The sequence below is a fragment of the Protobothrops mucrosquamatus genome, unplaced genomic scaffold, assembly GCF_001527695.2.
Source record: "Protobothrops mucrosquamatus isolate PMUCROS unplaced genomic scaffold, P.Mucros_1.0 scaffold96, whole genome shotgun sequence".
Taxonomy (NCBI): Eukaryota; Metazoa; Chordata; class Lepidosauria; order Squamata; family Viperidae; genus Protobothrops; species Protobothrops mucrosquamatus.
The window spans coordinates 434,830-446,908 of NW_015386471.1; the positions used below are offsets into that span (position 1 = coordinate 434,830).

At 35.0% G+C, this 12,079-nt stretch overlaps 1 protein-coding gene across 1 annotated transcript in view; it reads right to left on the bottom strand.

Annotated features, from left to right (window-relative positions):
- Positions 1–12,079, bottom strand: part of DPYD (dihydropyrimidine dehydrogenase) — a 518,537-nt gene that overhangs the window by 65,084 nt on the left and 441,374 nt on the right. Inside the window, exon 20 of the mRNA XM_015812569.1 lies at positions 4,155–4,334. Within this exon, the coding sequence (XP_015668055.1) occupies positions 4,155–4,334 (180 nt within the window). The remainder of the gene's footprint in view (positions 1–4,154; positions 4,335–12,079) is intronic.

Genomic DNA, 12,079 nt, shown 5'->3' on the forward strand with positions numbered 1-12,079 from the left:
TTTTTCTAAAAAAACCCCAAAAGGTGCTGGAACTCACACACGTCACGCAACCTGCCTTGCCTACCCTACAAGTTTCTATCCAAAAAATATGCCGGAACTCTGTTCTGGGCGTTCTATGAGAAAAAAAGCCCTGGGCTCAGTTCTCCAATTCAACACTGAAAATCCTGGTTTCAGGCAATCTATACAACCTAGAAGAATGAAGTGGTAGACTTTGTACTGTTAACCACTTCACTCTGCATCATATCCTTGAATGGGTAAAAAGAAGAAGAAGAAAATACAAATTTCTGCAAATAGAAATTAAAGCAGCTGAGTAAGAGCCAAGTTAGTACTTCTCTCAGATATGCTGGTAAAAAGAAAAGCATAGGCAAAAACAATGTTTCTAGGCTGAAGCCATAGAGCCATTTCACTTCAAAATATGTCTGGAAGCATCATAAAGGCCAGAAGCACTAGTTGCAGAAGATAACTTTCTTCCACTTGAAACAGATGTGGTAGGACAAGATGGAATTTAATGAACAGCATGAAAATCCTCAGAGAGACTTTGAAATCTCAAAAATAATAAATCATTTTAAAATATGTGGGTTATTTTTCTTCTTTCAATGACCATATTCATGGATTCCGATAGGTAATAAATGTTTGGTTTTGGCTTAGCATATTGTATAAATTCTACCATTGTATCTGTAAACCAAGGTTTGGATAGAAGGAAAAGTTTACTGTGTTGTGTCAACCCAATCAATTGTACATGAACTGAATTATACTGATTATCCTAATTTGCAATAGGAAAGGCAAATATAGTCTTCAATCCTGTTCTGTTAAATGGGTTTAAATAGTTCAAACAAATGAACCTGATCCTTAATTTGGTTAAGTGTTTTTCTATATAAGTTGAATGCTATTATGTTCTTGTTAATTCCATTCCTGGTACTTGGACTTGTGAAATGCTAGACAATGTCTAGAGGAAGCTGAAGTTTGAATATGAAATACTTCTCATATGGTCACAGCAGTGTTAAAGTACTTCCAGTGAAAAGCTGCTGTTTTGATCTGGAAGCGGCATTTTGAATTCATAATGTTTTGCATGCCACTACACACTAATAGATTAGCTTGACAGGATTGACAACTGTCAAGTCATTTTCTTGTTTAAATATCTTTTCATCAAAGAGCAGTAGTCCATCTCCTGAGTACCTTGGGTTGATTGATTTGGGGCTGCAGGGGAAAAAAGAAAAGATTAAGAATCTATCTTCACTTGAAAGTTTTCTGACAACGCTCTCTACTGAACTGAATAAAAGAATGTGTTTTATCTCCTCCTCTTACACATTGACGTAGGACTTCCTGAAATTGTTAATGTTAAATTGTTATCTTTATCACTGATTGATTCATTATGGAAAACCCTGAAATTTTGAATGTCATTTACAAAAAATACAATAAACTATAGGTTGTTTTTCCACTCCCTTCCATGATTAATAAGGGAGAAACAACAATATGCTACTTGTGAATTGGAAGTTGCTGTTCAAGAATTATGGAAAGATACAACAGTTCCCACATGGAAGAAGACACAATGGAAGAATGGCTGGAAGAACTGATGGAGCTAGCAGAAATGGCCAAACTATTCCATCAAAGAATTCAACTTGGTTTCTACTTGGAAACCATTTCTAGAGTTTGTGTCAAGACAGAAAGAAAAAAATGAAATTCTGACTTTGGGATTTGCTGATTAGATAACATTTACTGTTATAGAAATGGCTAGTACAGGGGTAGGCAACCTTGGCTCTTTTATGACTCATGGACTTCAACTCCCAGAATTCCCGAGTCAGCTATGCTGACAGGAATTCTGGGAGTTGAAGTCCATGAGTCATAAAAGAGCCAAGGTTGTCTACCCCTGGGCTAGTATATAGTAAATATGCAAAAGTAAAGAGTTGAGGCTGTAATTTTATTATTTTTATTCTACTGTACTGAAAAGAGCTAGAAGTTAATACTTTCCCCCCTTTAAACACCTCTCTTCCCATTCTTTCCCTCCTCAACTTCCCTATTATTTTTATTTTCACTTGCATTTTATACTTTGATAATTTCAATTAAAAAATTATATACACACACACACTATATCCAAGAATTATCTTTTTCCAAAGGTGTTAAATTTTTTCTGGGCTAAGGACCTTATCTGACTTTGACTTACACTTAATTAAAATGAGATATGATAAATACAATAATGCATTAAGAATTCTCCCTTTTATCACACCAAAAATCACAACTACTTTTACACTGACAGTTTTCAGACATGGCACTCAGAGCTTTTGAGCCACAACGCCTCAACTTTTGTATCTCTGCATTTTTGATTTCTGGTTTTGCTCTATGAAGCCTTCAACGGCTTTATATGTAGCTATTTCCAGAACGGCCAAATCCAATTAGAATTTATCTAGCCAACAAAATTTCTGGCAGTTGCCCAATTCAGGAAGGTAAGGGGAACAAACTTTGGATACCACTTAGATTGAACATGCCAGCTGATTATGGGGCTAACTTGACTGAAATTGGCTATATATTTTTAATTGGTTTATTATTAAGTTTTCAATCACTTTTACCATGCATGTTTTAATTGATGTTAACTGCTGAAAGTCTTGGATGAGAAATGAATAAATTAATGTTTATTTCTCTTTTCTCTTCTAAAATAAAGACAGTATCCTCATGTTATCATTATCCAGGTTCTGGAATTTACTAATACAACTTGAAGCTGAGCTTAAAAATGTGAACCTATAAGGCACAGTGACCGAAAGAGAAAACACCACAAATTTATCTCAGACTGGTACTATGAGATCTTACAACTTAAGGGAAAGAGCCAGGGTTTTTTCAATACATAGGTCGGTGACTTTGAAATCATAGCGTAGGGACAAGACCCAAGGTCACTCATCACTAGGGAGGAACTGTTATCCTCCCCCCATTAGTAATTTTCAAAGTCTTTGAATTCCCTACTGTCAAGTAATTCCAAAATAGATCTTGTTGAGTTGAATTCATCTTAACTTATTCTTTCATTTTTCTTTTTCCATTGGAAACTGACTTACAATGCTTTACCTGCAAGTCAAGAAAGTCACTTTTTTTTTTAAAAAAAGAAGTGTTTATGATTTATATTCCCTTAGACTAGACATTCAAACTTGCGATGTCACATGACATTGTGCGACATATCGGAGCTTTTTTCCCATTGCCGGCAATGGGGTGGGTGCAGTTTTCTGGTAATGCGTCTGGCCTGTGGGCCGGTAATTTGGCACCCCTGCCTTAGACCTCTCTTACAGCCCCATCAGTAGAACAGACCAGGAAATCCATAGGAAGGCAAAAGCTACTTTTATTGAGATTGGCTATAATAACATAATTTTGCAATTGTGTTGTATCTCTCCTCCTTCATATAGTTTAGTCAATTAGGGAGGCATCTGCCTGAGCTATTTCTGAGTATGAGCTCATTGTTCTGGGCTGAAAATCCTTCAGCTCCTTTTGCTTAAGCAACAGATTAGAATTGAAGAAGCTTCTTGGAAGCAAAATGAGAAGCAAAATGTCTTCAAGGAAAAACAAAGGAAGTCCAGTTGCCTTTTGAAAAAAAAACACCTTTGGGACCGGACAACCATGCCCTGGATAACTGACAATCTCCATAGACACTGTAAAGATTAGGCTGCTGTAGGATCTCTCCCCATAAACCATAAGCACCATATTCAACAAAATGGATTGTTTCTGCAGAGTGGCAATCATTTCATACACAAACAGTATTCCCTGCCCCTATTCTAAAGATCTGAATAATTACACAAATGAATAATTCACAATTACTTAGTGAGTCTGTACAAAATACTAGCGAAATCAACAATATTACAGTAATAAACAAATTTATGTTTCAGTAATCAGTAAGGCTCAATGGAATTAGGCAATCACTTTTCTCACATACCAGCATAAGAGATGTTTATAACATACCCTCCGCAGAAGCCTTTTTTGCTACCACGGCCATTTTTGTTGAGTCTAAGTTGACAATGGAGGAGATAAAGAACGTACATAGCTGAAATTCTGACCATTGCATTTTCGATCCCCGGAAAGACAAAAGAAATGTCTATACCATGATTTAATATAGCATAAAACATTTTGCAGCATAAATTTTAAGAAACAAAGCAAGAAAGCAAAGGCAACCATTATCCTACCTTTCCAATCAACTCAGAAATCTGGAGAACTGGTTTTCCTTTCTGATGCTGTGGGGTTGGTGGGCTCTGTCCTTCCCAGTCTTGAAGTTCCTCAAGGCTTTCCAGATAAAGCAGAGCCTTCAGCCCTGTGCAGTAATCATCAATTACAGTATAGTCCTGATTCTGAATTGCACTGCAAATCTAAAGTAGATAGACATCCAAAGTTATTATGGAAATGTGTTCTTACAGACATTATTATCAGAAGGTTTGGTATCTAATGATCATAGACAACAGCTACTCAGAATGTATGACTTTATCCACCGATCCTGGATTTTTTCACCTGTTAATCTATTATGCAAGTAATAAATAGATTGAAAGGAATGAACAAACCATTCTGCATTCTCTCTCTCTCTCTCTCTCTCTCCTTTTCTTTACTTGGTTAGTGTACCAGTCATCAACATTTCATAGTTTACGTTCTGCCATTTCTGTTAAGTTCAAGTATTCTATATTTTTTAATCATTGATGTATAGTACAGTGAAATTGATTTCAATGCACAGAATTATTAGTAGGATCCAGTAATGTTAATGAGGGTTTTATACAGGTTTTAGAACCAGAAGATAACAGTACTGTTCTTGAGCAGAATGACTGCAAAGCTATCACATAACAGAAGTCATTATATAATAAATATATATATATATTATTTCTGGGAATAGTAGTATTAGCTTCTATTATCTAATACCTATACTCTTAGATGCAATCCTTGTATCTATTCTAAGATGTAATATAGATGTAGAATGTATTATACCGTTCCTGAGGTTTTAATTACAAAGGGTATCTTTAGCATGCAAAATCCTGGGATCAATTCCCAGTATATCCAGATAGAGTTGGAAAAACTCTTTACTGAACCCCCCCCCCCACAAAAAAAAACCCTGCTACTAAGTCAGCACATAGGACTCTCTTATGCACCCTATGGTAGCTTCCTAATGTGAATTGTATTACTACACAGAGTTTTATTATTCCAAAACAAGCCAAATATCCTTGCATGCTTCAAGAAATATAAAATGGTCAACTATCTCAAGGGGAAAAAAAGATATGTAACATGTCTATGAGCACACACACACAGACATAGACACTGACCATCTATAATTAACTCATTCAACTTTCAAGGCCACAGCTAATAACATCCCAGATAGCACTATCAAACTTTCATTTCTGGTGTCAAGTGCTATATTACAAGCTTTTTATTCCAGGAGGGAAAAATACATGTTACCCTTTAAAATAATGTGCATACAGCTGTGCAGGAAGAAACAAGGAATAAGTATAAAATATGCACAAGAACATTTCTTATGCAGCCCATTTACATTACTTAAAATCTGTTTCTCTGGAGGAACACTGCAAGCATTAATTAGGTCTGCTATGCTTCCCATAGATTTAAGCGCTCCCTCTCTTTCTCTTTCTCTCTCTCTCTCCTCCCTCTTTCCATTTCTTCAGAACAATTATAGAGATTATCTTTATAATTTCCTCCACAGGTTATTTAACTGTAAAATTCAACCAATGATTTATTTAAATGTCTTTGTTTGCTAAGGGCTTCTAATTTTTAAACATATGAGGAACACTTTCTTACTTCTTTGGAAAAAAACAAGGGAACACTGGATAGGTAGATAAAACTATGATGTTTTACATCAGGGGTGTCAAACTGCCAGCCCGTGGGCCAGTTTCATCATACCGAAACCAGGCCCACCCCATTGCCAGCAATGCAAAAAGAGTCACGATACGTCGCGACACATCACGTGACGTGGCGAGTTTGACACCCGTGTTCTACATGCTTAAACTAAGTCAGACTGCCTTGTTGAAACCTTGTTCTTTTTTGACAATATTCATGCCCTTGAAATATATAAGAGTTCTGATTTCTAATTAAAGGTTATCATGTATTTATGAGATAAACTGAAATAACAGCATAATTATTGTAAATTAGGAAACTATCAGGTCCAACTACTAGCTTGTAGATAATAGTGATACCTGCCTATAAAGATGAGATTTCTGTAGGAAGAAATTGTGGAATGCAGATAAGAAGCATGTTCAGATAATGGAAAAGCTACTCATTCAAACATGTTTTGTTGGGTTTGAAATGGCTACAATTAGTACAAAATTAAGGCAGAGTATGTTTGACCCTCAAAACAATATGCAATAGAGTTACTGTACATGGGTTACATTATGAAATCATGCATTGAGGTAGTACCATTGAATGACTTTACTCTGAACCGAACTGCTTTTTGAAATGCATCATTTAGGAGAGATTGTTTGCTATAAATTAAATTAATTAAATAAATAGTAGCTTTACTATGTTTTCTCATCCCAAGGATCTGTACTTCCAGAGTTGGAAGCAGCCAAGGGATTCTATGGCTGGAAAATTCTTGAACTAAGAATAAGAAGGCAGGAGAACATGGCTTGTGGTTTGTTATAATATGTATGGTTTATTAGAAAACTATGGTTAGCAAATGTCATTACAAAATTGACTGTGCAGAATTATACAAGTTGGTTTAATGTATTTGAGGAGCACTAATTTTGGAACACCTACTGTAGATTAACCCACTTAGTCCTCCTTCACAGAGTTGTCCCCTTTAGGTAATCTTCAAAATCCATAATGATATTATCATTTTGTACACATTCCCCATAGATTCGTTATGTCAGTGATTGGAAATGCTCGCATTTCCATTGTCCAAAATGCAGTGTCCACAGTTTCCATTCTTTACACCTGTCATCCAAGACTTCAGGATACAAAGAAGTAACTTGCAAACACAGACTATTCTGCTGTGTTAATTGTTGTACATTGCATTTATATTTAAAAACAATGTCAATTATCAAAGGACAGCAAATTGAGTTTTGGAGATGTTGCTAGGCCTCTTTCATCTATGTTGTAGCAATGACAGCACATTCACGAGAGATCACAAATGTTACACTCTGCTATCCTCTCTTCCATATCTTTGTTGAATTGATAACATTCCAGCATTTACAGCAGGGATCTTAAAACTTGGCCCTTTTATGACTTGTGGACTTCAGGCATGCTGGCTGAAGAATTCTGGGAGTTGAGATCCACAAATCATAAAAAGGCCAAGTTTGAAAACCCCTGATTTACAAGAATGCCATTTTGCTTCCTCCAAAAGTTGGAGACTTAGCTCAGCTTTGGAACTAAACAATAGAAGATTGCTAAGAGAAAGAGATTTCCAAATGCCACTTTATTAAGAAGTCATTTTTGACCTTGCAATTTCATATTGATGGGAGAAGCAATGAAAATTCTTTACTCAGTATCTTTGTATCTTTGAAAGGTGCTAAAATAGACAAACTATTTTGTATTTTTACCTTTAGACTGGTTGACTTTTCTTTGAAATATAACGATAAAGCACGTATTGTTATCATGTATTGTGTAGGAAGCAAATTTGTCAGTGTTTTTATTTTATATTGTTTTTAGTTTAAAAAGTTAAAACAATTTTTCTAGTCTTAGAAAAGCATTAATGGAAGACTTATCTTCATTTTTTTAATTCAAAAGAAACCATTTCCATAAGCTCAGTGCTTTTTTTCTAAAAAAAAAAAAAAAAAAAAAAGGTGCCGGAACTCACACACATCATACAACCCACCGTGCCTACCCAATAAGGTTCCATCCAAAAAAGGTGCTGGAACTCCATTCTGGGCGTTCTATGAGAAAAAAAGCCCTGCATAAGCTTATGATAATATTCTGGGAAGTACAGAAAACTGCATTAAAATATTTTAGGCAAGGGGCATTGGTCCTCATTAGATATAAAGTTCTCATTAAAAAAAGAAAAGGGCTAACTAAAACTTTAAACTTGTTTTGAATATTTTATATCATACTTTAGTCAAATGCTGCTAATATTTGTGAAGCTACAAATTCCAGTCCTACAAAATTTCAGAAATGTTTACATAGGTTATTATGAAAAAAAAGAAATATTTTGAAGTCCTGCACAGTACAACATATGTTTGTATGCATGTATGTACACACACACACACACACACACTTTTCTGACACAAAGCTTTCTTCAGATTTTGACATTCATTTGTTGTACAATCTTTTTTACTGATTTTATTAAAGTGGTACCTACCTACTTCTACTGTCTATGAAATTAGTGACAATATATTTATATTTGTATGAAGCTTAGCAGTGTGCTATATGAGTATTTTCTTATATTAGATTAACTGGGCTTTGTGATCCAGCTAATCCTTGGTCAAGGAACAAGGTTTTCTGTAGTTCTGGGTCTTTTTTATTTTATTTTTTAGTCATGAACTCTACTTGCATCTTAATATTAAATCTTATTTAGACAATAGTTTTGCCTTTTGTCTTGGTTCTGATTAGATTTACTTCTAGAACATTGGTTCCTATTTTTTAATGTCGTCCAAGATCCAGATCCCCAAAATAACATCCTTCAACCTTTATATCCATTTGTTTGCATGTGTGTGAGCCACAATATGAGGTACATGAATGCTCATCCTTTAATGTTTCTCCTGTGCAGTCTCACAACTTGACAGTAAGTTTAAATATGCTAACTGAACTGATAGGGTTTGATATATATTTTATTTAATAAACAAAAATGGTAAAACCCCAACTATCCTCTATTGACCTTACATGATTTGAAAAGTCTACGGATATGACAGTGTCATTCAAGCTGTTGTTTGTTGATACACCAAGTTGAGAAATGGTTTAGATAGTTTATACCACTATAAAGAATATTACCAAGGTGAACACTGACAGTAAAAAGTGAGAATACATATTAAAAAAATTAGCAATTAGAAGTTTTAGAATGTAGTATACATTTCTTGAAATAAGATTAATTCAATTTTTTTTTCAAGTTTACTGTACTAGTTAGATAATGTTTAAAAAGGAGTGGTCATTGACTTCCTTGCTCCCTTCAAATAAAGAATGCCACCCAAATGTTAAAAAAAGTTGATCAATGAGCTCATGCTAATGATAATTTTACATTTTTAAAAATAAATAAATAAATTGGTCTGATCTGAAAACTATTGCACAGTATACAAAAAGAACCAATATGACCTAATAGAAAGCAATTCCCTAAATTCTTTTCTAAGATATTGGAACCCAACACGAGTAAAGACTATTGGATGGTTTTTTTGTCTTTGTATGCTTTTGATTATTCTTATCTGATATTTCTAGGGTTTTAAAATTAGTTTTATAGTGGTCTCAGTGAGATGTGCACTATACAAATCAAATCAAACAATAAAAATACATAGTATTGCCTGGGTTTCATGTTCCTGGAAGTGCCTGCTTTGCTTCTCTGGGAAATGAGATGTTGGTTGGATATATGGCCTTTTGATCTGATGCAGCCAAACTCTTTATATAAATGATGAGTGTTTCCCATTCAGTATGAAAAATTTCTCAATCCTATTGAGAGCCCAAATAAAATATATTTATCTAGCCCAGAGGTGTCAAACTGTCGACCCGGCGGGCCGGACGCGTCACGTGGAAGCCGCGCCTACCCCATTGCCGGCAATGGCAAAACCGGCCCGATACGTTGCACGATGTCACGTGACATCGTGAGTTTGACATGCCTGATCTAGCCTAATATCAACTTGTGTATTGCTTTTCTACTCATGCTAAACTTAGTATTAGCGGAAAAATGTATGTTTGCTACTTTCCTTTTAATTTGTGTCTTTTCATAGCAGTAAAAGATGGTAAACTATCTACTTGAAGTTCTCTTTTCTCAAATTTTTTCACATTACTTTATGTATCATAAAATCAAGCGATTACATTTTCGATAACCAGGGAGTGTGTATGTGTATATTACAAATGTCTTTAAATTCTTTCTCTTGGGAAGGAAAAAAAACACTCTGCATGGAAAATTAAAGAAAGCCAAAAACTACACTTGTCTTTTTAAAATCTCTTTTAAAAATAGACGTAACCATTTTGAAGCCGAATCTTTTAAATAATTTAGACTGAAGAGAGTTTTCTTTCTTTTGTAAAATATAGAGCAGACTTAAAATAAGGAGCATTATTGCAGGTGTAATTTTATCACTGCAGTTCCTAGGGAAGGTTTTGCTTTTTGCTTCGGCTTAATAGAGATATATGTCAGGACTGAAAGATGGCTGCCAAGAAGTCCAGGCCACCTAGAAATCAACAGGTCTATCTATTTGGCAACTGTCTTAAAACACTGAGACTGAAAACACTAAGAAGAAGGGCATGGAGGGAGCTAAAATGCAAGGAATTCTCTTTGTGGAGTACATTCTGGGTGAACTTTTATTGGCCTGCACTTTTGACAGATAGAGATCTGTAATGAACAATACTAAAAGCAAGAATTTTGAGGCCCGTACTCCAGGGCCATATTTTTGTAAGCAGCAAGTCTATCAAAACTAGCCAGCAAAACAATTTTTTCTGTCTTGGGACCTCAATTTAGTCATGGAGTGATTAACCTCTCATCCTTTTGAGCCTATTCCTTCAAAACTGCTATATTTTCTTTCTGTTAAAATTGCTTTTGGGCTCCATCAGCTTGGCTGTAAGAATTTGTGAACTCAATTTTGTGTCCACGAAAGAAACGTATTTGTGATCTATAAAAGAAGAAAAGTTCTCTGACCCCTAAAGTCCTATAGGAATAAAGCAACACCTTCCCCTTTTTCATACAGACAAGACACGGTTCCTTCTGCTTGTCTTTTTGCCCAGATAATTTTCAAGTTTTGTAAGAGCAAAATGGATGGTGTTAGAGCATGACAAAAATCTCAGTTTCTGAAACAATTTCTTCATACTTTGAAGAAATAGCTTCTTGGCCAGATAGTCCAGGTACTATTGTTGACCAGGAGGAAGTTTAGAAAATGCATGTTTATTTTTTTAAAAAAGTTCAGTATAATACTGACTATAGAGCTCAGCTACAGAGCTAAGGATAAATCTATAAAATGTAGATGGTTCCTCCTATGTAAGAGTTTTTTCCCCCTTCATCTTCCTCAACTGCAAAGCCAATGTTGAGAAATAAATACTGTCTAACATTGTCTTAGTAAAGGAACAGGATAAAACTGAGAGTGAAATTAACACAAAGCAAATATGCTTAATTTTCACACTGAATTTTCCTGTATCCTATTGCTCCCTTCCTCCTCTCCTCTTGTCTGTATGCCTCAAATCTGTTCTAGAGTTTGCTCCAAATCAATCAACAAGATCTGGGATTGTGAAGCTATTAATAATTCCTTCTCCTGGCAAAACAGTGCTCAGCAGAAGAACACTAGTAGATCCAACTTTACAGGTCTAACACTTCCAACTTCACCATTAGTGAAAATTGCTTAATAGCAGCAAGATTTATGATGAACCATTCAACATTTTCATTCAGTGAATAAATCTAGCATAGAAGAAAGAATACATCATTAGAACCTCATTCATTTTGCAATATCCTGGCCAAAAGGATGAATATATTTTCTCTAATAGAACAAGTAAATATTCAAACAATTCAATGGCTAAAACAGACCTAATTTCATTTTCAAATGAGTCTGCGTGTCTGTCTCTATCTCTCTATCTATCTCAGGATCTTGCTGTCTCTCTCTCTCTATCTCTCTCACACAAAATATTTCTAGATATATGTGTTTGTGTGTGCATGTATGTGTGTGTGAGAGAGAGAGAGAGAGTGCAAGAAAGATCAAAAGTGACTTGTTCTATTTCTTTTCTCGTTACAGCTGCTAGAAATAATGCCTGCAGAATCCTTTTCAACAAAAGGTCATTTATGTCAATGGACAGCACAGAGAGGATCAGATCACCTGTGGTAATTGCAAATTAATGCTCTACTGCTAATGCATTAACTACACACTATTGATCTACAATTGAATCATACAGGCTGCTCTGAAGTGATTTTACTTTAATATTTTTTGTGCTTTTATAGCATATTTGATAATGCAATTTCTCTTTCAATTGGAATTTTCTATAATTGTCTCCATTTTTAATTTCC